Source organism: Pocillopora verrucosa, chromosome 12, assembly GCF_036669915.1.
Source record: "Pocillopora verrucosa isolate sample1 chromosome 12, ASM3666991v2, whole genome shotgun sequence".
NCBI classification, from domain to species: Eukaryota; Metazoa; Cnidaria; class Anthozoa; order Scleractinia; family Pocilloporidae; genus Pocillopora; species Pocillopora verrucosa.
In genome coordinates this window covers 14,393,345-14,419,380 of record NC_089323.1, presented here as the reverse complement: position 1 = coordinate 14,419,380, position 26,036 = coordinate 14,393,345, and the positions used below count along the sequence as shown (strand labels likewise).

Here is a 26,036-nt window from a genome sequence, read left to right as displayed (position 1 = left end):
TTTAGACCATTCCCTAAGATCTGAATTGTAGGTTGGCTCCTCCAAACGATTTGATCATTTGTAGATCTAGCACACTTAACGTTCTTTGCACAACCACTGTCAATTATTTATTTTCTGCGTTAGGGGAATTTTTCAAAAGTTTATTATTAAAATTTTAGTTCATGTTCATTAGGGAAAGAACATGTTTCAGCCACCTTCGCATTTCTCCGTTGGTTGCTCCAGAATTGAAATAAATACATTTATTCATGGCGTAGCATTGACTGACATTGCTATGGCAACACTATACATGCCATTCTGGATAACGAGGCTGTCTGCGGGAACTTGGATCTTCAGCTAAAAGTGGTGCAACGTGACAGGATCAAGTTTGTCCATTTTGGCCTTTACCTCGATATTAACATCAAAGTCGTAAAACCACCCTGTACAGAAAAGTACTTCCAAGTAAAAAGGCAGCTAAGCTTTATTGTGCTTTCGTTTGGCTGGTTTCCATTCTTCTCGCCATACTTTTCCTTAGGGAATGGGTGGGGATGCAATAAGTATACATTGAACTTCGTGTCGTGCAATTTTGGTCTGAGATCATGTGATTTGAAATCGAACTCGTGCTGCGCACCCGCTTGATTTTGAAATCACTTATATGACCTCAGACCTTCTTGAGAGAAGTTTAAAAAGTTTGAAGCAAGTTTCTAGAGGGAAAAAGCCGACAACTCCGGACAGGAGGCAAAGGCAAGCAGCCGAACTGGTTTGTCATGACACGAAATAAAAACAATCAACAAGGAAAACAGAGTCATGTGTTTGCTTGTATATTTATAAACTAGTAATCTCGTCCAATTTGGGATAAATCACCACCCGTAATTTTTCAGACAAAAACTTGCACTCGCACCACGGACTCGTGCAATTTGGTTAGCCTTTGTAACACTGATTTATCCCAAACTGCACTCGAAATCATGTGATTACCATACAAATTGCACTCCACTCAGTTTAATTACCATTTTTTATTCAAATATTTATACAGCGTACGGAAACCAAAGTTTTAGAAATTAACTTGCCATGTCGACTTTTATTTTCTACCGTATTTAACTAGTTTAAAGAATTTCAGCCCACAGCCCACATCAATGAGAGGATGAGAGGATGCGAAATAGCTGCAAATACCGATGCCTTTGCATTTCTCTTACTACTATAAATTTCACGTCTCTTGACTCTCTAAGAGAAAAGAGCAATGCTTAGAGTTAAAAAAAAAGTAAATAAATGAATGTTACTCTACTAGTACTGACACAGCAGTTATTAAAAGTTTCTATTCTGTAACTGAATTATAAATAATTCAGAAACATTTGAGCTTTCCAATACTGGCTATGATGATTGGTAATATTTTTTCTACAAGTACTTTTAGTTACACATTATGAGTTTTCCCATTTTTCTCACTTCACTACAATCAATTCAAATTTTCATGCATATTTGATTTTACTTAATAATGATGGACGTCCTACACCACAAAAAGATTATAATGTTCAAGTGATCTTTGAAATACAATCATTGTGTGTTTTAGATGAGTCCATAACACCTCAGTTTTCCAAGCGTGTGATATCCTTTTTCGTTCATACTTTCGATAACACCGGTATCTCCAAACCTCAATTGCGTCACGGGAAGCTTGAATTTGTCTGTGATCAAACCGCTGTCCTCCCGCCAATTCCAATCGTTCGTATCGCAGTTGCAGCCGAAGTTTACGTTTGCGCATGTGTTGTTCAACCCGCATGCACATTTGAATGGAACAGAGTCGGCACCACCCCAGTAGGTCATATTTTCTCCTTCACCTGACACCCACCAGCCACGCATGTCCTCATTGTAAAGGAGTGCTGAATGATAGCAGCCGTACTTAATAAACTGCTCACAATGAGAAGATGAAGCTGTCAGGATTGCTAACTGGAGGAGACTGGTGTCATGGTAAGTGAAATCACGAGAATAACTGCCATGGGAATCAAACCCATCCACCAGCGTCATGTTTTCACTGTCGTGACTGACAACTGTCACTCCAAAGCCTTCCTTGTCAGTCATGTCACAGTATACTTTGAAAGGTTTTACTCCACCCTCTCCGTCTGGGTCGATGACGTAAGAGCCACTTTTTGCCATCGGATGGAGTATTTGATATCACTGCAGGTTCTTCCTGAAATATGAAAATAATGGCATGGAAAACAGAATAATACAATTTCAATATTGTGCGACCTTGCGTCATATTCCCGTTGTGCTCACTTATGACGTCTGTAAACAAGTGATTCGTGTAAAACTATTTCCTCCGCGATTGACTGCGAAATTCCCGTTTAGTTTGGCCGCCAGGTGTCCGTTCCATCCCGACTATTTAAGAAGCTCAAATAGAAATTTAAATATGCTAAAGGATAATCAATGGAAAACAATCAACATTTATGCCGTAAAAGGGACTAAATGAGCTTTCGAGTTGAGGTGAATGGCCTAGCAGCCGGGCGCGTTCTCAAATAGACTAAGTGCTCGACGGTCACCATTTTTCACAGAATTTCTATCTAAAGGTTCTTTCAAACTTCTTATGGAAATCAGATATTTCTTAAGAAATGTCAAACAATTCCAAAAATTAATTTGCTTTTTTAGTGGACGAATTCTCCGAGCTTGTCCATCCTATAATATCGCTCGGTTATCAACACTTAAATTATACACTTTTGACCAGACTGCCGGGCATGATCTCGAATAGACTAAATGTCCAGCGGTTAAAAATATTGACCGATACCTGGCATTCTTAAGAAGTTTCTCTGTTGCAGTTCTGTGAAAATTTGTGACTTACATGCATTTAGTCCATCTGGGACCATGCTCAGCTGCGCTGCATATTTGTTGCTTGTTCGAGTTTGAAACGCGTTGCAGCTGGAGAGGGAAAACTGAATTTTCTGACTTCACGCCAGGTCGGATCATTCTCCTGATCTCAATATTTCCCCACAATTTTTTTTTAAACGGAAATTTTTGTTTGACAGCTTTCAGACTTTTCAACACAACGCTACGCAACCATCTAGTGAACAAATTCAGGTGTGGTGAATCTTAAGCGCGGGTCGCCTCCATGCAAGAAATTATTTCCTTTTCAGGTTTTAAATAGCAAATTAAATATTTCCAAGAACAACGTTTTAGTTTAGCTTTGGCATCTCTTTTTTTGAAAATTCTACAATATACAGGAAAAAAGATGAATTTCCAAAATACCTCCTCGTTCGCAGTGAGTTCCGAAAAATCCAGGTTCACAGTCACAGTGATAGGAGTTCAGTACATATTCAGTAACACAGCTCGCACTGTTTTTACAAGGAGCGCTTTCGCATGGAGACTAAAAAAAATAATAAAAATCAATTGCAACAAATTGGCCCTTCCTATATATATATAATCAACAAATACTCACCCCGGTCTGTGATGATGGAAAGTATCATTTGCAAGGAAGTGTTTAGTCGCTTTGTACTTTTCAGTAGCCAACAATTCACACAGATGAAGACCTTTGGAGTCAGGATACGCTGCCAAGTTCAACGAATAACACCTTGGTTCTTCAACACAAAGAAAGATGCATTCTAACTCATTTTCCACCATGATGGATGTGAAATGAAATTGAAATTGCCAAAACAAACGTGGCCTGTTGAACTTCGATAAAGCGAGCTACCTTGTATTGCAATCGTCAGTTTTAACAAAGAAGGAAAAAACAACCAGAATGGAAGTAGCAGCATGATGGTGACCCTTGGACTGTCACCACTTGAAAGTGTTGCTTCAGAATATTGAACACCTTAAATGCGAATCAAAAATATGTCACTATTAGGTGGTTACTGTCTCGTGCTACAAAGTATTGCTATTACTCATGGAGCAGGTGCAACGCTTGGGTTGAGTCGTCAAATGCTACGGGAATTTTAAAAGATTCATCTCGTGTAGATATCAGAATAACATTTCAACAAATAAAATTTAATAAAGTTTCAACTGAAAGGAAACAAAGAGGCCATAGACAGAAGAATACCAAAGAGCAGCAACTGATAACAGTCTGAACCATATGATATGTCATGAAATGAATACACAGCTCTGCGGGACGTATTTAATTTCTCTGTTCCAACCGATAATAAAAGTTTTCTGTTTCTGCGTCCAAATAGACTAGCTTTGAACTCAAAATACTGCAGTAAAAATTTTTCAAACGGACGAAAAGTAATTTACGTCGACAGTAATTACTAACCGCCATTTGCGTGCAGTCAAGTGTGGCAGAGCAATTTCGCGTGCCTAACCCTTTTTTTTAATTTTTGTTTGTTTGTTTTTTTTTTACTTTTTTTCAAGAGCAAACACATTCAGTATTCTTTACATGTGGTTAAAAATCCACAGGAGGCAATCGCTGAGGCAGTTCGAGCACATGAATTGCCATCATCTTGCTTGTTATCGTAATTTCTTCATTTAGAGTGGAATATTTCTACTGTTTTCTCTGTTGTAAGATTAAGATATTCTAACTTATTCGAACAAAATCTTGGCAAAAAGACTTTCTGGTCCTCTATGTCACGGAGAAAGGATAAAATTACCAACCTTTTACTTGTGATAACTGGTTCCTCTCAATGAGTAAATGAGGTGAGTTTTGACCATTTAAACAGACAGCGTGGTTAGAAAACCATAATCCATTGATTAGTTTGAGCGATATGCATTTAAGGCTTCTGAGTCAATGAGATAAAAAAGTGCCAAGAGAAAAACGTTATTGGCAAATTTATTCCTTTCAGTTTCAACTGACGAAAAATTAAACAAGGATTAAATAACTCCAGTCATTTATATACCAGTGAACCTCTTGCGGATGGGAAAAAAACTCTTGAAACGAGCCAGCAGCTTTTTGTCTTTTATCCTCTATAATGCGGTGTTAGACAAGGACATCCAACCCTGAGAAAGCCGTAACAACACATGTAAAAATAATAGGGTTTTTTTTTCTCGTGTTTGATATCTCCAATCAGCTGCTTTCAGGTTGATGAAGATGAAGGTCTTTTGTCAGAACTTTTTCGGATTAAGAAGGATAAAAAATTGAAAAATCCGTATCGCTTAGAGACAATGACATTCAAACTTTCCTAGAAGGGGAAGAAAAAGAAAAACCGGAAATTACGTATTCAGTGGCTTTGGTAATGGCATTTCCCGCGGCTGAGAGCAAAAATCGACAACTGAAATATTTGCCACAGGCCGATTTTTTTTGTGGGTAAGGACCAATTCAATAACTGACAATTTTATATATTGAAAATTAGGCTCATTGTTTGTTTTTGTAGAGATTCAACGCATGTATTCATCTTGAGTGCGCCGACGCACTATCTGATCTTTAGGTGGGGATTGTCGATCCTTTTATTTTCATCTATAATTGAGTCGAATTTTCTTGTCAGTAAAGGGCTCTTGAGTCTATATGATAAAGAAAATAATGCATGGTTACTTGTAGATGCGAAATTTCTCTTCTCGTGTTCAACTCGACATCTCACTCGCTCACTGTGAGATGTCAAAAGCGGGGCAAAATTACTCAATGCTGATTGGCTGGGACAGAGGGCATTGTTTCCTAATAACAAGGGCACTTTTAGTGATCGACTCGGGCAATTTTAGGAAAACTTTGCAAATACGCGAAAAAGCAATCCTTAATTGCCCTCGGGCCCTGCGATTACATATACAAAGCAAGTCTCGATACCACGAACGCCTTACACAAAAAGCAAAGGCGAAATGGAAAGTAAGTGATTTTGACCAAGTTGAATTCTAGTGAAAGTACGCTGACAATTTACAGTGCTAACGTATTTCAGAAGTAAGGAGTCCTGTCAGATTGAATTACGCGCCCTAAGTGGAACTTTCGTTTCATACCACGCGCAGTTTTACCTTGGTATGGCCAGTTGACATTTTGAAATACATGTTTAATTTTGCATTTATTGAAATATTCAAGTTTTGAGCTCAGCTTGGATATTTAGTCATTAACTTTTCGATCGGGGTAAGTTACACTTGAATAACCAACTTGAGAGTTTCTGCTTTTTAAATTTGTTATGCCCAACAGGAAGCCCTCACATCTTGCTAAGAATTATTCAATTCCTTTTTTTTTCTAAATAAAGTTTACGAGTCACTCCTTAATCTTTCATGCCGTAAGTAATTAAAAATCGCAAAAAGGGAGGGGCAGTGAGGATTCCTGAGCACAGTAACATCATAAAGATAATAAGAAAAAACACTGAATCATCACACAAAAAGGCTGCAAAACACCCATACGATCAATACCGCAACATGCTTTTCACTGCAGCCATGCATAATTACAAACACGACTGGACACTTGCTGAAGAACCAAACTGAAACCCAGACTGCATATTAGCATCCTCTGTGGAAAGCTCGGTTAGGTTATCCGGGTACAGTCGTATTGAACTTCAGCCAGTCGCTAACAAGGGTAAGCGATTCAAAAGGGAGACCCAGAAACCGTGTCTATCTACGCGATGGAATAACTTTGTCACCAGTATTACAACATACAAAAATTAAGGCTCTGCGACTACATATGCTTTGTTGATTCACCACTGTATCTAACACCAATGGAAGGAATGGCGATTGATGCACACGTACACTGTTCTGGTTAAAGGTATTGTGGAGCTAGAAATGTTAAAGTAAGCTCTTATGTTTCCAAGTGTTCGTGACGTGTTTTCCCTCAAAGATCTTTACAAATTCAGTGATACGTTGGCCAGTTGTTCTTAAAGGACAGGTAGCGAACAATTAGACTTTCTTAATTCTTCCTTTAATTTTTGAACAACACTCCGTAACTCGCGGAACGAAACAAAAAAATGCGGCCACAACCTGTGCGGATTCGGGAGTATTGGACAGCGCTCCCTGCTGTTTTTTCATGGATTTTTGGTTGAGTGCGATGTGTCGCTATGTAGTTTTCTTGTTTTCTTTTTTTAATTTTTAATTTTTTTCAGTTTGGTCAACGTAAAGCAACAAGCGGAACGAAAACATTGTCGTGTTGATATTTCACACGAAGTGTGGAGGATGTTGAAAATGAGGAGGTGGGTGAAACGTTTTGATCTAGTACAAATTTAACAAAGGTATAATTTTTTTTCATGTATATCCACAAGAATAACTTAAGTTTCAAGGATATCAGTATACTTGTGTAGAACGTGATAAATCTACTCCATTTGCATTATGTATTTTTTTTAATTTGTAGGTGTTGATACCCTGCTCTTTCTGCTTCTTCTGCTTTCAGTTCTGCTTCCCCTGTAGTTAGTGGCTTTATACTTTTCACAAAGCATCAAACTTATTTTCTGTTCAGGTGATGATTTCTTCAGAGATTATATGACAGTTTTATGACTTCTCTAAGAATGATGTGCTATCTGTGAATACCAAAGTGAAACAAACCCACTGCTTCTCTTACTTCCTAACCGACTTCCCACCCTTTCTCCGTTGGTGTCAGTGTAAGAGACGTAAATATTACTTTTCTCTCCAAATATGATAACAAATTAACGTTGGGTTCCTATGATTGGATTTATTTTCTCTGAATAGGCTATTTCAATGCACGTTAAAAGGAAATGTTTTGGACCTTATTACCGTAAATATCTGTTTCATTTTCACGGCGCAAAATCTGCTCGAGATAAAACTTCGATTGATGTGTGCATGAGTATAAGTGGAATGTGCAAAAGATTTGTTATACAACGATTATCGACAGGCGTTTAGAGAAAGTTTCCAACGTAACAATTTTTACCCTGAGCGTTCCGCCATCTCATGTAGCGTTGCTATGGCTTTGTGTTGTCATTCCCAGTTTCTTACCGCACCAGAAGACAAAGGCGCAGTCGTTTTTCAGCTCTCTCAAAATGAACCACAGTGGCTTATTAAGAGTAGGTATGACTTGCAGAAACATTTTTTTGCTTTCAGCAAAATCAATATTCATACAGCAAACAATGCAACTTAAGCCTTTATTATCTATCTTCAAGTTTGCCGCAGCTTTCACAGCTATTGGTATAATATAAGCATGATAATAAGCATGATATAAGCATGATATAAGCATGATAATATAAGTAGGCGAGTAAATATTTCTCCGCACTGGAATTCAGGCAGTTGGTACACCTGCAAGAAAAATAAAAAACGAACACTTATCAGAATTTTTCGGACGTCAATGCTATCCACGGCTAGTGTAAAACTGCAATCCACACAGTCACGTGTTCTTTCTTGCACTTTCGGCCCGTCTCGTTTATTCACTTGGTGCGTTCCTATTGGCTCCTTGCTCTATTCTCCTTTCTTCTAATTGCATATTGTGATGTTTTTGGTTTGGCGACACTCATATTAAAAGCGCTCTTCAACGTATCCAATTTTCTCTTTCTTCCAATCTTAGCGTCGTAAGTTCGGTAAAATTGTTTTTCATATCTATTGACATGGTGTGATGCTACTCTGGTTTAAAGATTTAATGAACATAACCGAGATGTCACAATTCATAGAACCAACCAACGCTTCGAAAGTCCTGTCTAGTGCCTTTATCAGGGGTGAAAACTTGTATCCCTTAGCACTCTGCACAGGAGATCGAAATCTCAAACTCGATGGAAACACATTATATTCATTGAATCGGTGATTGAAATACAAATGACAGTGATACTTAGCAATGCAGACTCTGATGTTCGCGAGCCGGTTGACCCTTATAACGCCAGTTTGACAATATTTTTCTCGCAAATAAGATATATTAAAGTTCACATGGCAACCAGGTGGACAATCAGACATGATTTTATGCTACTCGGCTTTAAAAATGTTTATGAATGTAACAGGGAAGTTATAATTCACAGACCAACGTTTTGACGCTCTAGTGCCTTCATCAGGGGTCACTGAAATTTGTCTTACCAAGTTCAAAGAAGTTGAGCTTCAATCTTTCTTTGCCACACCCTGGCCAGTACACCAACTGCACTCCCTCCCCTGGCCATCCACCGTTTGGATGAACACAGAAATTGTTCTTCAAATTCTTCAGGTTATTGTGTGTCGGCAACCTAAAGTGATCAAAATACTATGTAGGAGTAAACCATTATTCTCCACGAAAAGAGATATACTTTAACTGGAATATCAATTAATAAAACCGATTTTTCCACCACGAGATATTAACCACACAAAGGAAGTCATGAACACAAAGGTGTTTTTGCCTTGTGTGGGAAAAGACCCGTAAAGAATTTGGTGTTGTCGGTGTGAAAAAATGCTTGGAATGCTATTTAGGTTTTAAAGAGAAATGTGCAACTTCCTGATACATATTGGAAAGCAGAAGACTCAAGGCGTTGATAAATGGTGTAATTGGAGGAGAAAGAATTAGCACGAATGGAATTATATGAATTAGGTTAAAATATGAGGCAAAAGTTGTCGTGTGAATTATCACGACAGAAATAGTATGAATTAGGTTAAAATATGAGGCAAAAGTTGTCATGTGAATTATCACGAGAGGGATAGTATGAATTAGCTTTAAACATGAGGCAAAAGTTGCCATATGAATTATCACGAGAGGAATTGTATGAATTAGGATAAATATAAGGCAAAAGTTATGTCATTAGGTAACAGCCTTTGCATCTACAACATACCTGACATGCCTTGAAATGCTCAGATCGCATTTATCCTTTAACATAAGTTTCTTTCCATAAGTAGGGTTATTGTCTGCCAAAAATAAGAGGGAAAACAGACAAACAAAGTTTGAGTCTCAAACAACGGATTGTGTGTGACGAACTTACGAATCTGGATTCAAATTTTTCCAAGAAGTTTCCATCGAGACAAACCATCTTCGACAAAATAGTTTTTTCCACTGGCAATTTTAATATCTCATTCCCTAGAAATGTTGGTACACGGGCAAAGTGATCTATCCCCGAAGAAGGAGAATTTTAATGGGTCAAGGCTGGAAAGGGGAATAACACCTTCGGAATGTTGGTGTTTACTGAGAAAATGTTAAGGGTTCACTGCTGAAATTTTGCTGTTAATCGTAGCCGTTAGAAAACAGAAACAAAAACAACGAAAATAGTCAATAATAATTCAGATACCGTTCATAAATGATACCAAAAACAACAAAATGCAGTGTAGAAAGTAAAACAAGAAAACTGTTACCTTGTGGACAAACTTCCCTCTTGCTGCACTTATGATAAATAACTCCATCCTGATCGAGAACAAAAATCTGATCGGTTGCATTACAAGCCGTGCCTTCCTTTTTGGTGAAGATGAGATAACTGCCGTCAGGAGGGGAACAACCTCCTTTATTTGGGGCCACACAGAAGTCACCGTAACTTCGTATTCCGCTCTCTAAAGAAACACATCAAATCGTCACTTCGATGTACCTAGCTTGGTCAATACGCTATCAGGTATAATCAGGTATAATAACTTACCAGGGCAAGACATGCAGTCTCTTTCATGCTTTGTCTGAATGCTTGGATCACACAGTTTTCCACCGCAACGTCGTTTGGGGTTTGTACATGTTCTGTACCTTTGCTGCTTACCAGGCTCGCACAATTTGTCACAGTTTCCCCATTCACCCCACTCGGTTAGTCCGCCATCCACTGAATACCAATACAAATGTTCAACAAATACAACGGGATAGAAGAAATAATTTTCAAACAAAATTAAGATCTTGAGAAATCCATAAACTTATTTCACGAGGATTACTATTGCATTTGTAATTAGCGCATGACTCTAAAAGGATAAAAAAGGCTTACCAATACCTTAAGACTAGTTAGGCGCAATCCTATTCACTTATCTAGTTCATCAGGCTAAAGTGTTTGTATGGAAAATTTCTCGCCTGCACGTCGCGGGCTCGGTGTTTACGATCTAGATTCAACATTGTTTCCGTTCAAAAATTTGCTTAGTGTTTTTTATGAGAGCAAGCAAAGCCCGGATGTCGTGATCTCGGTTTTTGATTCCAAGGTCTCTGTAAATGGGCTTACATTGTCACCATTAGGAAATACTTAACCCCGCTTGCTATAGAGGGTCTCGCCTTGTTAATCTTGGCTATCGATTGCGGGCTGAAATTCCTCATACGACCTGTGACTGGGGTAAAATTGCCTCTTACTACACCTAACTGACATTTCCCATAACAACAGAAGAAAAAATTCGCCTCGCTATTCGGGCCAGCTGGTGAGCCGGTCACAAAAGGGGAGATCTAAGAACCCAAGCAGAACCACATAAGCAAAACAAAATTGTAAAATGTAGAAACAGTGTGGAGTAGTGATTGTTCATACCGAACTGGCCCAGTTTGTTGTACTTAAATTTAGGGTAATTCCCTGCGTTTACGTCAATACCTGGTTTTCTCTCCTCGTCACAATCATCCTCATTTAACCAGTACCAGATCACTCCTGGATTTTGCATTCCCCCATACCCAATCCAATCGGACGGATACCGGTCCGAGCCTCCCCAAATGATCGAACCCGACGGGTAGTAGGTCGTGCTGCTGGATGTGGTCAGCAGAGCCTTTTTCTCAGTTCCTTTGGCGTCAAACCACGGCATTCTCTTGTTTAACGACTTCCACCAGGAAAACTTCCAATCGTCAAATTTCCTCGTTAATTTGACGTTGGTTTGCGAATTATCCGATGCCATGAAGCTTCAATAAGCACAGAAGAATTGAGCTAGTTAGCGTGTGAGTGAATGAGCGAGCTAGCGGGTGGGTGGGTGTATGCGTGTGTTCAAGCGTTCGCGTACGTACGGGCACGTGAGTGAGTGGTCGAATAAGTGAGTTCAGAGATCAATTATTTAAACCACTAAAGGCTCTTTACGAATCACGTAACAGATTAATGAATAACCGAACAAATGAATCAGTTGATTTCACTTTGTTACACCGCCTGCAGGTTGTCCAAAGATGCTATCATAAGCCACAATAACCAGATGTATCCCGCCTACAGTACTCGTATATTGTACACTACACATTATTTTGTTTAATGCAGCACCTTTTTTTCAAGCAGAACGTTGCTGCAGCCGTCGCGAATAATAGAGCTTAACAATCATGACTATCATATGTAAACTTGCTGTAGAATACGTTGGGTCATCCTGGATGTGAAGTAATGTGAATTTTTTAAAATATTTGACTAAAGTTTTACAGTCACCACCAATGGTAGAGTAAAGCTATCAACAAGTGAGTTATTTCGAATAATGTAAAGAACGATTTTAAAACATCCATTTTTCAAGACGTACCCTTATTTTATCGGGAGAAAAGAAAGCCTTATTCAAATTATGCATCTACAAAAAGTGCACCTCGTTTCTTGCTACATACAGTTATTAGCTAGTTTACTTTAACCACTGATCTTGTATACTGCGGATGGAATAAAGTTATGACCTTTGTCTTAGAATAAGAATCATCATTCTCTTTCCTGTTTTCCTACCTGTAAGATGTAGGAGCTTCAAAAATCCCTCCCCAGTGGCGTCTAGAATGAGCATCCAGCATGTACTGAAATGTTCCATTGTTGTTCAGGCTTTTAATACTGTCTGCTAAGTCTAGGATGGAGTAGTCTCGATTCAGTCCTGGATGAAGGACATTTCTAGAAATGACAGAAACATTTATCAACAAACCGTGATCGCTTTTATAACTATTCACATAACTTTACTTTCTCCATAAGGTAACGACCTTGCACAAACCCGGCTAAACACATTTTAAAATGCATCTTTTTCAAGACTGGACACAGCATAAAAACGCAATCGTTAATATTTATTATGTAAATAGTTTGAAAACTAAACAAAAAATGTCTTGCCATTATAATCATAATTTTTATTTTTTTGTCATTAGTATTATTAATACCATTACCAACATTATTGTATAATTATTGTTATCAGTCTTCTTGTTATTATTTCATCTTTTTTCGATCAAAGAGCATTGACCAAGTCACTTTTGGCTTTAGCCTTTCATCTCATTGGTTGAGGAGGGGCAAATGTTATCCATTACTACCTGTGAGGGACCTGTGCTCGAGTCCAGCTATTGTGAGCACTCGTCACAATAAGAGTGAAAGCTCCTTTTGCTGTTGTCATATCACAGTAGACTGGGAGGTACTGGGTATCACTGGTTTTTACCAGTTGAAAACTATCGTCATACTTGATACCAGCTCTCACTCCATGTAATTTCAAATCGTTACAAGATAGCCTGTTGAAAGAGGAACGAGTCTAAATTATAGAAGTGAAAGAATCAAAGGTGAAAAACTTAAAGGTGCACAACTCGTGCACTTTTAACAAGGGCAATCAATTTTTTTAAAAGTCATCGTTTGCAAAGGTAAATCTACGCCCACGATAATTTGGTGTTTCATCAAGATACAAACGTTTTTGTGAATGCTGAAGATCTACTTGTTTCACAAAGCAATGGTTGGCTATTCTTCCAGAGAAATTAGGGAAATTACATATAAATATCTAATTTTATGGAAAAAGCCTTTTTCAACAAGAAAAACTTTGTAAGGAAGAGATCTACCAATATAACTCTTATACTGAACAGTGCATATGACCTGATACTTATATCTGTCCTTGATAATGTTGAAAATTCGAATTTCACCTTGTCATTGAATGACTGGCAAAAAAGAGTGTACGTTTATACCACGGCCACAGCCTTAACTTAAGACATATGCTACTCAAAATAATCTGCAAATGACTATCTGGACGTAAAAAAAAAATCTTAAGTTCACCTAGCACCCTCTCTCATCCAGTATCGAACAACATTCGGTTTTGGCTTCTCTTGCTCCAGATACGAGGCGGAGCTAGCGCCACTGTTATATGCCAAGGACCCTGATGAGTAATCCACAGTTGATGCACTGCTTAAAAAAAGATCGTTAGATAATCCCAGTCTGGGCATGCGCTTTCCCAGGTTGCTGTTCTCATCCCACGAGTCGAATTTCTTCACGATTTTTACTTTGGTTTGTTTGTCGCTCGTAGATAGGAATGTATAGTCACGTGGTGCTTCCCAGATCCCTCCCCAGCGGTTGTTGCCGTCTGCCTCAATTCGGTATTGAAAGAATTCCTGCTTGAAGACGAGGCAGAACAAACATAAGTGTCAATCGAAAATATTGCATTTCCTGATCAAAATATGGTGTAAAACGTGAGTGACTAAGGCAAAGCTAAAGCAATCATGAATAAAGGGGGTAAAAGCTGTTGGATGATTTCGTATGGGCACCAATTTGGCGGAAAACGTGAGTGACTAGGACAAAGCTAAAGCGATCATCAATGAAGGGGGTACGTTTCCTGAGAAAAAGTGGTGCTGCGTCTGTTGGGGAGTATAACAAGATAATTTGGTTTTATTGACTCAGTTGATAAAACCAAATCATAAAGCAATCATGGATTTCTTGCGATAAATATTTGAAAATTCCTCTATAGTGCAATCCTGGGTTACTTCCAACAATCACTCTACAGTTTTTCTTTGATCGCGTCTCCATGGAAAATATCAACGTCTTTAAAATCCATATATCAACTCAAAAGGGACATTAGCCCACGAAGGGGAAAGCAGTCGGATGATTTCGTATGGGCACCAATTTGTAAGGAAACATCATCATTTATTTTCCTTCGACAAATATACTGAGCGTGTCCTCGAAAATCACCCCTCGATCCTTAAGAAGTCAAACTCATCTCATTGCGATGGATTCACCTGAGCTTTGTCAGAGTCCTTTATGGCGTCTGCAAGCCCCAGTATGGAATAGTCATCCTGTAAAGAAGGTTTTTTTGAGTTTCTTTCTTTGACGCTATCTTTGTCCCACCCACTGTGGGTCTTACTAGTCACGAGTAGCGTCCAGGGCCCTCCCTCAGTCGCAAAGTCGCAATACGTTTTAACTTCATGCTGCCCAGGAGGTTTGATCGCGAAAACTCCATCTGAAAAATAAAGAAAGAAACAAAATTCACGGTTACACTTCACCCTGGGAAAACTAATCAGCCACGCGCTTCGAATGCCACCCTCAGCCCTGCCTAAGGTCGCCCTACGATGGACTCCCGACGAACGACGAAAGAAAAGCTGTCTTAGGGAAACTTGGAGAAGAATCGTTGAAAGGGGATATAAGGGACGTTGGCTGGACGTGGGGACACCATAACTAGCAGGCAACCGACAAAAATTAGTGGCGATAAACATTTTTATCGAAATCAAATTTTTCGACCAAAATACTATTGTGGCTTTTTCATAGCTCGAAGACAAATTTAGGTGATCACAACTCATCACAGCCATTCTGGCTAAATTAAAGCACAACCAATGTAATCAAACATTTCTTCTGACATTGAAGAAAGAACTATTCCAATAATTTTGAGTTATTAGATTAAACAACTCAGCCTCGTAAACCATACCCAGACTTACTTGACACAGGGTTTGTCAGGAGCCCTCTGAAGTATACTTCTTTACATGAGCTAGGAATTTCAAGAGGTCCCTCTCTCATCCAGTACCAGATATATGATGGCTGACGCTCCTTCAGGTGACCGTTGATCCATGGAGCGGGGTGGTATTCCATATCGTCCGCTACAAAAATATATCAACTATCAAATTACTATCCGAAATAAATGTTTTGAAAGGATCCGATGAGAAAGCATACACTATATCTGTTCCTTTTTCCTCAAGATTAACGCTGCACTTCGCTTCAGGTGATTTTTACCCGAAGTAAAACGTGGGAAACTTTCGTTAAAAACTTTGTTACAAAAACATTGGTTGTCGGAATGTTTTCCTTCGAAAAATTGTAAAATAAATGTTTTCAAGAATTTTCAAGCCATAAAAAATAACTTAGACGACTGACAGGAAGACTAAATGTAAAAGGATAAATATATATTTCATCAGACTTTCCTTGACACATCAATGATTATCTCGAAAATCAGAATTAAATGAAAGAAAATTTATTTTCTTCGCCTTCGGTATTTTTTAAAGAGTGCGTGGGAAGTCTATTGCTTGTTTATTCTATAATAGTAAAGCCTATTCACCTGTTATTGTACCCCACCAATTTCGCTGAGCATCCTGGGATGTAGTTAACCTGGCATCAGAAATCCATGGCATTCTTTGTTCAATTCCATTGTCTGAATATTCCCAATTGTCAAATTTCTTGACCAGCTCAATATCCGTTTGTTTGTTGTTGTCAGCTGTGAACGTAAAACCTCTGGGTGCCTTCCAGATACCTCCCCAGCGACCTGAAAAATAAAGCATCTTTCTTCAGATTCATTCCAGGGCTGACCATGATTTAGATTCATATTCTGTTTAATCGTCTCTAAGTGTCCTCGTGCATAAAACTCCACCGAAACACAAATAAACGTGTTAACTGTAAAAGAGTACGAAGAGCCACTACGGTGTCAAGTGATGTGAGATTTGCCCTTACATTTTAGGACGTATGGGCTTTGTAACCAACAAATGAAGGGAAGTGGGAAGGGACGGATGAAGCCCCTTTTAGTTCATTTAAGTCTTTTACCCTTTTTGGAAAAAGAAATTTAGTGTAAGTGATGAAAATTTTGGCGACATAGTATCCTCCATGTTGGTGATCACGACAAGAATTGTGTTCCTCAATGTTTAGCTTAAAAAAAAAGGTTAATAAGCAATTGCATTTCGTGCAATTGTTTTCTCTTTGTTAGCATATTCCCCTGCAATGTTTTTATTGAAATCATTATTTGGCGATTTGTTAGAAAAAAAAACGACTTCTGCCTTTCATGTTGACCACACTTTGTTATTGCGACTACGGAAACTCGCCGTGCTAGCCAACCCCTGCCCTGCCCGTTTGAAAGGGAACAAGGTTCCTTGAGTATAATGAATTACCTCGGCTCTGAGCTTCTAATCGATATTCAAACGTAGAGCCAGCTACTTTGATATTATCTTTAATACTGTCTGCATACTGCAGGATGGAGTAATCATCAGTCAACTTCGGAGAGTTCGCGTTTCGTAATTTCACATTCTGTGCCGTCCAGCTGTTAGTGTGACTGGTAACCAATAGTGTCCATCCCCCACCGTCACGCGACATATCACAGTATGCCATGATTGGCTGGGAACCTATGGGGTAAATCTTGTAGACGGCATCAGGATAATTGTGATTCGTTTCTTCGCCAACTTGTAGTAGGTGACGGCATGATATCACCTCTGAGTAGTAAATACAAAAATTTACAATAAGTATTATTTTGCCATTGGTAAAGTTTTTGCTATATTTTTCCATTGGAATGAAAACACGGGGAGACGTGCGATGATGTTGGTGGTGATGTAACCGCTGCTAATAAAAGAATAATTATCTGAACGACTCGTATAAAACGAGATTTTATCTTCCATGTTCTTTTATTGATCTCTCTACTAATTCAGACACAAAATTCCAGATTCCATAAAAGTACCAGTAAAATCGGTAAATGGATTGGCACCAATAAGTCAGATCTCTTTTAATCTAAAAGCAAAAAGTGAAGAGTTTGAGCCAATTGAACTCCAAAAGGTCAGGATCTTTCACAACTTGTTGAGCCGATCATTTTTACTCTCGGTCTTAGAAAAGGTATAATACGATACATGTGAAAAGGATTAGGAATTTGCACATGAACACACTTGTTCCCGTGATTTCCCCTTTCTATTTCGGCACATTCCCCTTTGTAGCGCTAACATTTTACATAAGAAGATTTACTATTCCATTTCTCTTGTAAAATGCAATAAGAATCACACTAAAAAATTGCGACACAGGTTTTAAGAATATTTTTCTGGCCTCACAGAGTAATTGCTCTTTTGCAGTTCATATATGAGAGGACTAGTTAAATCAAAGAACAGAAAAAAGAAAGTAACAGAAAGTTTTAAAAGTAGATTTAAATTCACTTGGACAACTCTGAGTATTGCAATCCTCTGTCTCGTGTCGTTGTTCAGAGCAGTTAGCCCCTCCATGTAGAGGAAATGGATTGTCACAGAAGCGATGTCTTTTTCTTTTTCCACCATCACAGCCCTTGTCACAAACAGTCCATGAGGACCAATCACCCCACGCTCCATCTCGAGGCACCAGAGCTGGAATGAAACAGTTTAATAAATGCAAGCATTACAAGTGAGACTGTGATAAACAAAACCTTAGCACAAAGCGATCAATTGTCAACCAAATTTTGTTTTATTTCGTGCCATCTTTCAAGGCATTTTTAAAAACTATCGATTGTGGAAAATTTGGAAGAATACAAAAACATACTCTTGTTATTATCATCGGGTATCCTTGGAATATGCTTAATTCAGCAAAACAGAATAAGAAATGAATCTGTCATATGAGTTATAAATTACTTCTAAAACGGCAAACTGACTGATAATTACATTACACTTTGTTCATCATGAGTGGAAAACCTAACCTAAACTTTCCAATTTTGTCATTCGAAACTATTTTTAACCTTTTACCTGATGCACAACCGTCCTTCGAATCAAATCCTCCCTCACAATGACACACCTTTTTGTTTGTGCAAACCTAAAGAAATAATGAATACACATCAAACGCGACATGAAAATTCTGCAGGAAAAAAAGGTATTTCTACACAGCACTTGGGGTAAGAAATAGCGCTTTTACTTTTTAGTGGGACTGAATTTGTACACTTGATTGAATTTCTTGTGCGCGTTTGTGTTTGTGCGTTTGTGCGTTTGTTTGTTTGTTTTTTGTTTCATGCGTGATCTTATAAGCATGATGCTCTGCTGTGACTAGTTGTTTTTCAACAACTCTGATTGGTGCATTTCGATCCTTGCTGTTTCACTCAGTGATTTGCTCCCTCGGCGGTCCGCTGTCCGCGGTCGGACTTCGACGGTCGACTTCGAACGTTAATTATCTGTTTTATCACTGGACAAGTTTTGACTGTATCAGGATTTTTTTATAAACAAACAACTTAACACTTTTCACTTTAAACAGTTGCTGATACACACTGAGTTTAGTACTGTCTGAGTTTCTACGTTTTGCTTGAAATTAAACAAAGCATTTTCTGAAACCAAAGTAGCATTATTTTGAGAATCGAGCATAATTCGAGCATTTTTTTTGGCGTAAAGTGGAATATCTGGGAGCATAAAATGCCAGTTTTAGTGGCATAATCGGGAAAGGCCTAGATTCTTCCCTTTATCGGATAGATAAACCATCAAACTAAGCCTAGGAACACCACTTAGACAAAATAAAAAATAAATAAACATGTTTGTGACACCTGACTCGGCGGGAAGTCTTTATGCAAATCTCATAAAGGACTTGACTTTAAAGGGATCGCAAATGGGAGGATATTGTTAGGAAAAACTGTTTCTCGCTTTTGAAGGAGAAATGATGGCTGCAACAAATTTGACAATAGGTGTAACACAGACAAAGGCATTTGAAGATCTGATATGTTTTGCTTCATTGTATTGTAGGTTAAAACAACTTTCAACTTCTTTATCAGCACTTAACATTCTTCTCTCCTTCACGGCATTTTTTGGGAATTTTCTCATTCTTGTTGCCCTACATAAGGAATCTTCCCTGCATCCACCTTCCAAACTGTTCTATCGTTGTCTGGCAACAACCGATCTGTTGGTCGGTCTTTTATTCATCCCCTTAGTGCTACTCATTGGATGTCCACGCTTCGTGAGAAATGGAGAATTTGCCGATACACATTTTCTGCATGGTATTTAACTGGCTATATCTTATGCTCGGTATCCTTAATGACGATGACAGCTATAAGCGTGGACAGACTTCTCGCCTTGCTGTTGAGACTGAGGTATAGACAAGTCGTGATTTTAAGGCGCATTTATATCGTCATAGCCACATTTTGGATTACATCTGGAGTCGCTACTTTGAGTAGTCTTTTTGATTACACTGTAACGTTTTAGTTTGACTGTGTCAATACGACAATTTGCCTGATAATCTCAATGGTTTCGCACGCAAAGATTTTCCGGAGTCTTCGTCACCATAGCGCCCAAATTCAAGAACGTATTCTGCAACAGCCGAGCCAAACAAATACACTGAACATGGAAGGTACAGATACAGGAAGGCAGTGTACAGTGCATTGTGGGTGCAATTAGCGTTAGTTGTTTGTTATTTACCATATGGTACACTGGTTATTGTGCTAAGTTTAAGGAAAACCAATTCACCACATTTCATCTTCACTTGGGGTAAAGCACCAATATTAGCGTCTTTTAACTTAAAATTAAACCCGTTCCTTTACTGCTGGAAGATTAGAGAAGTAAGACAAGCAGTAAAGCAGACAGTCAGAGAAGCGCTATGTTTTATACCGAGTTAGTTAGTCCTCGAGTTATTCAATATTGGGTTCTTCAATTTAGCTAGTGCGGTAAACTCTTCGATTTTACTCCCCGATAAGAAGAAGCTTTGTCAAATCCGATAGTGAACCAAACAATGAATATTAAATCAGAGCTGGTGATTAAATTCGTGTAATCAAATTCAATTACCCTAGCGTTCTTCATCTTCTTATTGTGAACCTTTATAATTTCAGCAGGTAAATGTCTTTAAAACTTAAAAAAAAACTTTAAAAATGTCGTGTAAGTTTGCAGAAATATTCGTTGATGCGTATACGAGAAAACATTAAAAAAAAAAGATCGCGATGCCTTGCTAAGTTGTTTGTATATCGAGGTTTTCTGTAGTTTGTTGTAAATATAATTAGAAAGTAAAGATTATTTACACGCCTGCATTCATCAATCAGTTTTTTAAACAATCTGCGACGAGATCTTTTAAAGCATTACAAAAGTGGCAGAGGAGATTGGAATTTTCATTGAGCAGCTGAGGTTCTACACAAATACATAAATTAGAGAAATGTAGGCGGAAAAAAATGGAAAACATTGCATGCGACTAACTTAAAACGGTAATTTGGGCATCCGGTAATCAATTAACTTTAATAAGTAAAGAACATAATTTATCAACACGCGATGCCTCGTCCTCACAATGACGTTTTCTCAGATTTCTCTAAAATCCTGAGGTCAAGCCGGAACCGTTACCTAAACACTACCCCCCAATACCTTTCGAGGATGTCCCATGCACTTATACGCTTTCTTCAAAAAACTTTTCTCGTTGTATTCAACAGCCGCCTTATTATATCTTATCGCAATTCTAAAGCTCTAAAAACATTTTTAAAATCAATGCATAACAATGCAGATTAAATAAGGACTAACTAACTCAAACAAAGCACTAATTGAATGCCTTCCCAAAAAGAAACGTAGAAGGTTTTTCTCTGAATATATTCAAACTAGGAATAGATTGAATTGAACATGGGAGAAAATTACAAAGACGAGGAGGGTAGAACCTTCAAAATATTGCTGGTTGTCACCTTTGGGGATGCCAGTAGAATACTAAAGTCATGGTTGCGCCATAGATTATACTTGGGCGGAAGTGTAAGATATACAAATAAGATTACTCAAATACTCAAAATGTCACAAAATTGGAGAACAACTTTATACAATTAAAAATGCCTTTGAGAGAATTACTCACTCGGATAGAAAAATTCAAAGGAGACAAGAATGATTATATCGGGACAATTGTGGTTAATGATTTGTATATATATGTATGGATGCTTTATTCACCACGCACCCTATGGAGGTTTTCAGGGCCAATACAAACAAATTGCAAACAAACAATATGAATGAACAAAGCGTTTTATAAAATCCCAACTGGCAGGGGCAGAGCAGCTGGCTATATTCAAAGTGCAGCCAAAGATTGAACCCTGGGCAAACGAGAACAAATCAAGGGAGTATCAGGATAAAAGGCTTAAACGCGGGAACACCAAATTACAAATTCAGCACCCTAATTACTCAGTCACACGCGGGAACACCAAATTACAAATTCAGCACCCTAATTACTCAGTCACACTTCTTCTGACGAGTTAGAGGATCAACATAGATTACAAACAAAGAACTTGAAAAATTCACCCTAAAACATAGACTTACCCCTCTTCCTCCGCACTCCTTGTTGTTCATCACTGGACACTTTCCGACGTTGAGGGAATCAAACGTCTGACACTGGTTATCTACACACATCTGCAACAAAATGCGTTAAAGTTCTTGCCGTCATCGACTCGTCAAAACTCGGAAAACAATGTTTAATTTACTAGGTTAGATCTCTTTTCAGTAATTCTTTCGTATAAAAAATTTATCTTTTTTAAGTATCAGTTGTGGCGTAAACGGCCCTTGAAGTGTCACTTAAAAGCGCAAGTATCTGCAGTTTCAAAATCATTCCATGCATTTTCTGCCAGACATTTCTAACAATTTAGGCTATTAAAATTTCAGGAATCTGGGTGTTAAAGTAACCAGTGCTCCCTTACTAGTAATTCGCTATCTTCTCATCATTTTTTCTACCCGACAACGTAGTGATATTGTAATGATAAATTATTAATGGGTGGATCGTTCTGTAAGCGGAAGGGCTAAGTTTTTCAGTGGTACCTTATCATCTCCACATTTTGTCCCTTCTCTGACCATTCCCTCACCAATGTCATCTATGGACTTCAAGGTTGCAGCACTGTGGGAAGAAAGAACGCGTCAGGTTGGTAAATTTTCATAGGAATCTGTGCTGTACCGCCTTGGAATGGAACCCTCAGGGGTAGAGAGGTAGATACCGTCTAAAGTGGTCTTAGAGGCCTTGTGTGAAAGAAAAGCTCGCTAACGAGAACATAAGGTGGAAGGAAGCAAAGGGAACCGCCAAAAAATAGACTCCGGCGGAGGTTTATAGTTGAAACCCTATTCCCCACACCCTATAGGTGTGGTGTCTCCAACCACCAAAAATTTTGATACTTTTTGATAGATAATTTACCACCCTTACTTTATACAGTGCTTTCCCTTGATAATTCTTACGGCTTGGTTTTCCCCTAGAACACCGTTCAAGATCTCTAAATTTAGTATAAACGCATCAGTTGATTGTTGTTAAATCTTTAAGAATATGTTTACTTACTGGTGCTTTTTTTTGCAACAGGGAAGTGAGTGAAAGTAATACCTGCATTGTTTTCCGTTATCTATACTGATCTTAGTGTACGTCCATCCGTAGTCCACAACAGGTTTATCTCTGTTGTCTTCACATTGCAGTTGACCGCATAACACGTTTCTGATAAAATCAAAAAAAAATTGGAAAACTGATAAATGAAGTTTACAAAATGTACATTTAATTTTCAAATATCAGTGGTTGCTTCAAAACCATTTTTTTTTACCTCAAGATAAAATTTAAAGAAACACAAGCACGTCGATATTAGGAATTTTGCAGCGTTTGCGTACAGAATAGTTTAGAGGCTGTTGATACATACAGTAATTTCGTTTTCCTTCATCTCTATAACCATTACCATTTATAGTATATATTGCTAAATGTTCAGTCTTGCAGTCTCTGGTCGCTAATAAAAAAAATCATAGCCTGAGTAACCTGAGTGGACAGCTGCCCTTATAAACGTCTTGAAACACAAATTTTTTTGGGTACTGTTTCGCAGGCTGCCCTGATCAGTTGTAATAAAGATAAATGATTGTGGCCTTAAACCTTTGATCCCTTCGGGTTGATTAGCATCTGATTTATCCATACAATATCACCTTGAATCAAAAATTAAAGTCATGAGAATAGATGAAAGATCATCAACTAAAGAAGGTCTTGATTGTTATACGAATTCTCCTTGTCAGCCCCTCAGGAAACGTATAGAGAATGGTATAGAGAATAAGCGTACTGATGTCAGCGTTTAAGGCTTAATTCCTAAGAAAGATTTAAAATCAGATCTTTTTTCATAATACTCTGGTCTTGTACCTCGCAGCGCATGATACATTTCTGAGTGGATCACATGTACCATATCCATCCGCTTTAGTGTTCAGTATGTTATAACATCTTTCGTCGGCATTTTTGGCGGCTGGAAAATTAACAGAAAAGCGAAAACGATAGAAGTGCTAGAAGCTCAGATCTGAGAAGGTAAATGTTTTTTTTCATGAGTTTAAATTAAAAAACCACGTAAATGCCTACCTGAATAATTAAAGATGAAGGTGTTTACAGGATTATCAATTTGAGTTGTTGATCTGATACATTTAATTGTTAGGGAATCAAATTTTGCATAGATATGACAAATAAATCTTACTCGATGGTTTAACACATAAGATGTGTGGCTATTGTGCGAACAATGAGCAAAATTTCCACTCATATTTATGTTCAACCATCGAATGCCTGCGGCCTTATCTAAGCATCTTGTTGATCACATATGGCGCGTTGTTAATTCAAAATTCTAGCTTAAAAGGCGACAGAAAATGTCTCATTTTGGTTGGTTCTGTGCGGCCTTTTTTTGTTTCACTTTCTATCCATATTTTTACCCTGTTCTACAGTGTACGTAGTGCCGTTGCACATCTTGTGTATTCCTATAGTAGAATGATGGTAAAGTGGTAAAACATAGTAGTAGTACAATAATAAAAACAATCATTTCAACGTACTGGCTCCCCACAAATCCTTGCACTGAGTTTCGTGAATTTCGCTGCATTTTCCTTGATAGCAATGCGACTAATTGAAACAAAGAAAAATTTTTGTTTCAGTCAACGAGCATGTTGCAGTCAGATTATAACAAACAGAAATGGCGGAGGAAGATGCTCTCTTATTGACACAAGCGTACAACTTCTCTAGTCTATTTACACACAATGGCTCTAGAAAGCTTTCCTTAAAAGGAGCACTTGTGCGCTACTTTCTATTGCCGTGGAACTTGTGAATGACATTTTCGAAAGAAAATTTCAGGGCTAGGATTTCTCTTCATTAAATCATTTACAATTTCCTTGTTTTCTTACCAATTCTTCTATACGAGCGAATATCGTCCTTACTTCCTATTAAATCATTTATAAGATTATGGTAAAACTCCTTGAAAACTTGATAGTGTAAAGGGTAAAGGGGTCTTTAAAATCACCATTTAAAATATTTTCCATACATTGGAGTGTTGTTTGTCTCCACTCTCTGAATAACCTTTCCACCGCTGACCATCATCACTGTAGTACAAGAAGAAGCCTGTCACCCAGTCATACCAGTTTCCACGTCCCTGTATCAAGATTTTGTTCACCGTTCGTAGCTAAAATATGAAAAATAAGCCAAAAGTTACTGAACATTGATATTTGATTGCACTTTCCCGTAACTTGGAGTCAGTAACGTAGACGAAGAAAATCCGTTGAGACTAACGTTTTTTCCGAGTTTAAACTTTACTCAAATCACTTACAGCGTCAAACACATCGAGAATGTGGCTTGATACTATGAAGCCCAAGTGTTTTCCATCGTTCCTTTAGCTTTCGATTATTGTCAACCTCCCTTTTTTAAGGATGCACTTCGCAACGTTCCGCTATATTTATTTGCGCCAGACTAAACTAGAACCAAATCAATTTTAAGAACAAAAGAAAAGGAGACAAAATGTTGTAAGAGATTATCAAAAAGAGGTAGGAACTCGGATGGTAATGTACGAGGAAGATTTTCACGATATAAGATACATCGAACGTGACGTGATGTCTTTCGAAAAGCCTTTAGAACAGAAATTACTTGATCAGATAAATTAAAAATTGAACTTACCTGTCCAAGATCAACCTGTAAGTACCCGTCTCTTTTCTTATCTTTGGCACACCAGTACTTTCCGTTATGCAACCTGCCATAATGTGGGAGATCTGCTGGTCTGTATGAAGACGCAGTAATTTGGCTGTCTTTGATATCACCGCTCTGCATTCCAAGAGGGTCTATACATTCTATATATGAGAGAGACATTATTGCACCAGTGATGTTTGAGCACCTCTCGATTGAGTTTCGCGAAAACAAATCCTACGTTTGTAATATGACTATGGCCTACCGGAAAAAATTGACAGTCACAAAAAGCCAAAATCAGACTCCAAGCTTGATACATGGGGAAAATTGTAACCGATGTTTCTTCACTTCTAAAATTTCAGTAAGTTCTGCAAGCGTGTAGGTAAGCGTGATAAATCTGCCACAGTTGAGTTCGATTTGAAATCACAAATATCATTTTGAACGAAAACTACATAAAACGAAGTTCAATTACCACTTTATTACATCCATTTTGAGATCCCAAATTTAATTGCCCAAAAAATATCTTAGTTACGTTATTCAAAAACTCCTTGACATTACATTCATCATTTTCTTTTTAAGAAAAAAAAGTATAGTTTCAAGAGTAGGTGAGAGTAGTGACTCGTAGTTTGCATGGTGCATTGCTTGGGATTTGCACGCGCTTGAAGCGCGTGTAATGTTGCAGTAAACGCG

At 38.1% G+C, this 26,036-nt stretch overlaps 2 protein-coding genes across 2 annotated transcripts in view; both read right to left on the bottom strand.

The window, feature by feature from the left end:
* Nucleotides 1–1,348: 1,348 nt before the first annotated feature.
* On the bottom strand, nucleotides 1,349–2,147 carry LOC136277470 (contactin-associated protein-like 2). The gene has a single exon (XM_066159643.1). The coding sequence runs from the start codon at nucleotides 2,119–2,121 to the stop codon at nucleotides 1,537–1,539; it is 585 nt and encodes a 194-aa protein (XP_066015740.1). The 5' UTR covers nucleotides 2,122–2,147; the 3' UTR covers nucleotides 1,349–1,536.
* Nucleotides 2,148–7,924: 5,777 nt separating this feature from the next.
* Nucleotides 7,925–26,036, bottom strand: part of LOC131783726 (uncharacterized) — a 31,853-nt gene continuing 13,741 nt past the window's right edge. Inside the window, exons 23-44 of the mRNA XM_066158892.1 lie at nucleotides 25,341–25,510; nucleotides 24,715–24,852; nucleotides 24,233–24,299; nucleotides 23,565–23,664; nucleotides 22,779–22,886; nucleotides 22,232–22,307; nucleotides 21,740–21,829; nucleotides 18,242–18,308; nucleotides 17,687–17,869; nucleotides 16,664–16,981; nucleotides 15,844–16,047; nucleotides 15,233–15,391; nucleotides 14,540–14,760; nucleotides 13,587–13,918; nucleotides 12,866–13,057; nucleotides 12,306–12,461; nucleotides 11,232–11,530; nucleotides 10,323–10,493; nucleotides 10,048–10,239; nucleotides 9,534–9,606; nucleotides 8,815–8,957; nucleotides 7,925–8,052 (exon numbers count right to left, since the gene is read on the bottom strand). Of these exons, the coding sequence (XP_066014989.1) occupies nucleotides 8,036–8,052; nucleotides 8,815–8,957; nucleotides 9,534–9,606; nucleotides 10,048–10,239; nucleotides 10,323–10,493; nucleotides 11,232–11,530; nucleotides 12,306–12,461; nucleotides 12,866–13,057; nucleotides 13,587–13,918; nucleotides 14,540–14,760; nucleotides 15,233–15,391; nucleotides 15,844–16,047; nucleotides 16,664–16,981; nucleotides 17,687–17,869; nucleotides 18,242–18,308; nucleotides 21,740–21,829; nucleotides 22,232–22,307; nucleotides 22,779–22,886; nucleotides 23,565–23,664; nucleotides 24,233–24,299; nucleotides 24,715–24,852; nucleotides 25,341–25,510 (3,476 nt within the window). The 3' untranslated portion in view covers nucleotides 7,925–8,035. The remainder of the gene's footprint in view (nucleotides 8,053–8,814; nucleotides 8,958–9,533; nucleotides 9,607–10,047; nucleotides 10,240–10,322; nucleotides 10,494–11,231; nucleotides 11,531–12,305; nucleotides 12,462–12,865; nucleotides 13,058–13,586; nucleotides 13,919–14,539; nucleotides 14,761–15,232; nucleotides 15,392–15,843; nucleotides 16,048–16,663; nucleotides 16,982–17,686; nucleotides 17,870–18,241; nucleotides 18,309–21,739; nucleotides 21,830–22,231; nucleotides 22,308–22,778; nucleotides 22,887–23,564; nucleotides 23,665–24,232; nucleotides 24,300–24,714; nucleotides 24,853–25,340; nucleotides 25,511–26,036) is intronic.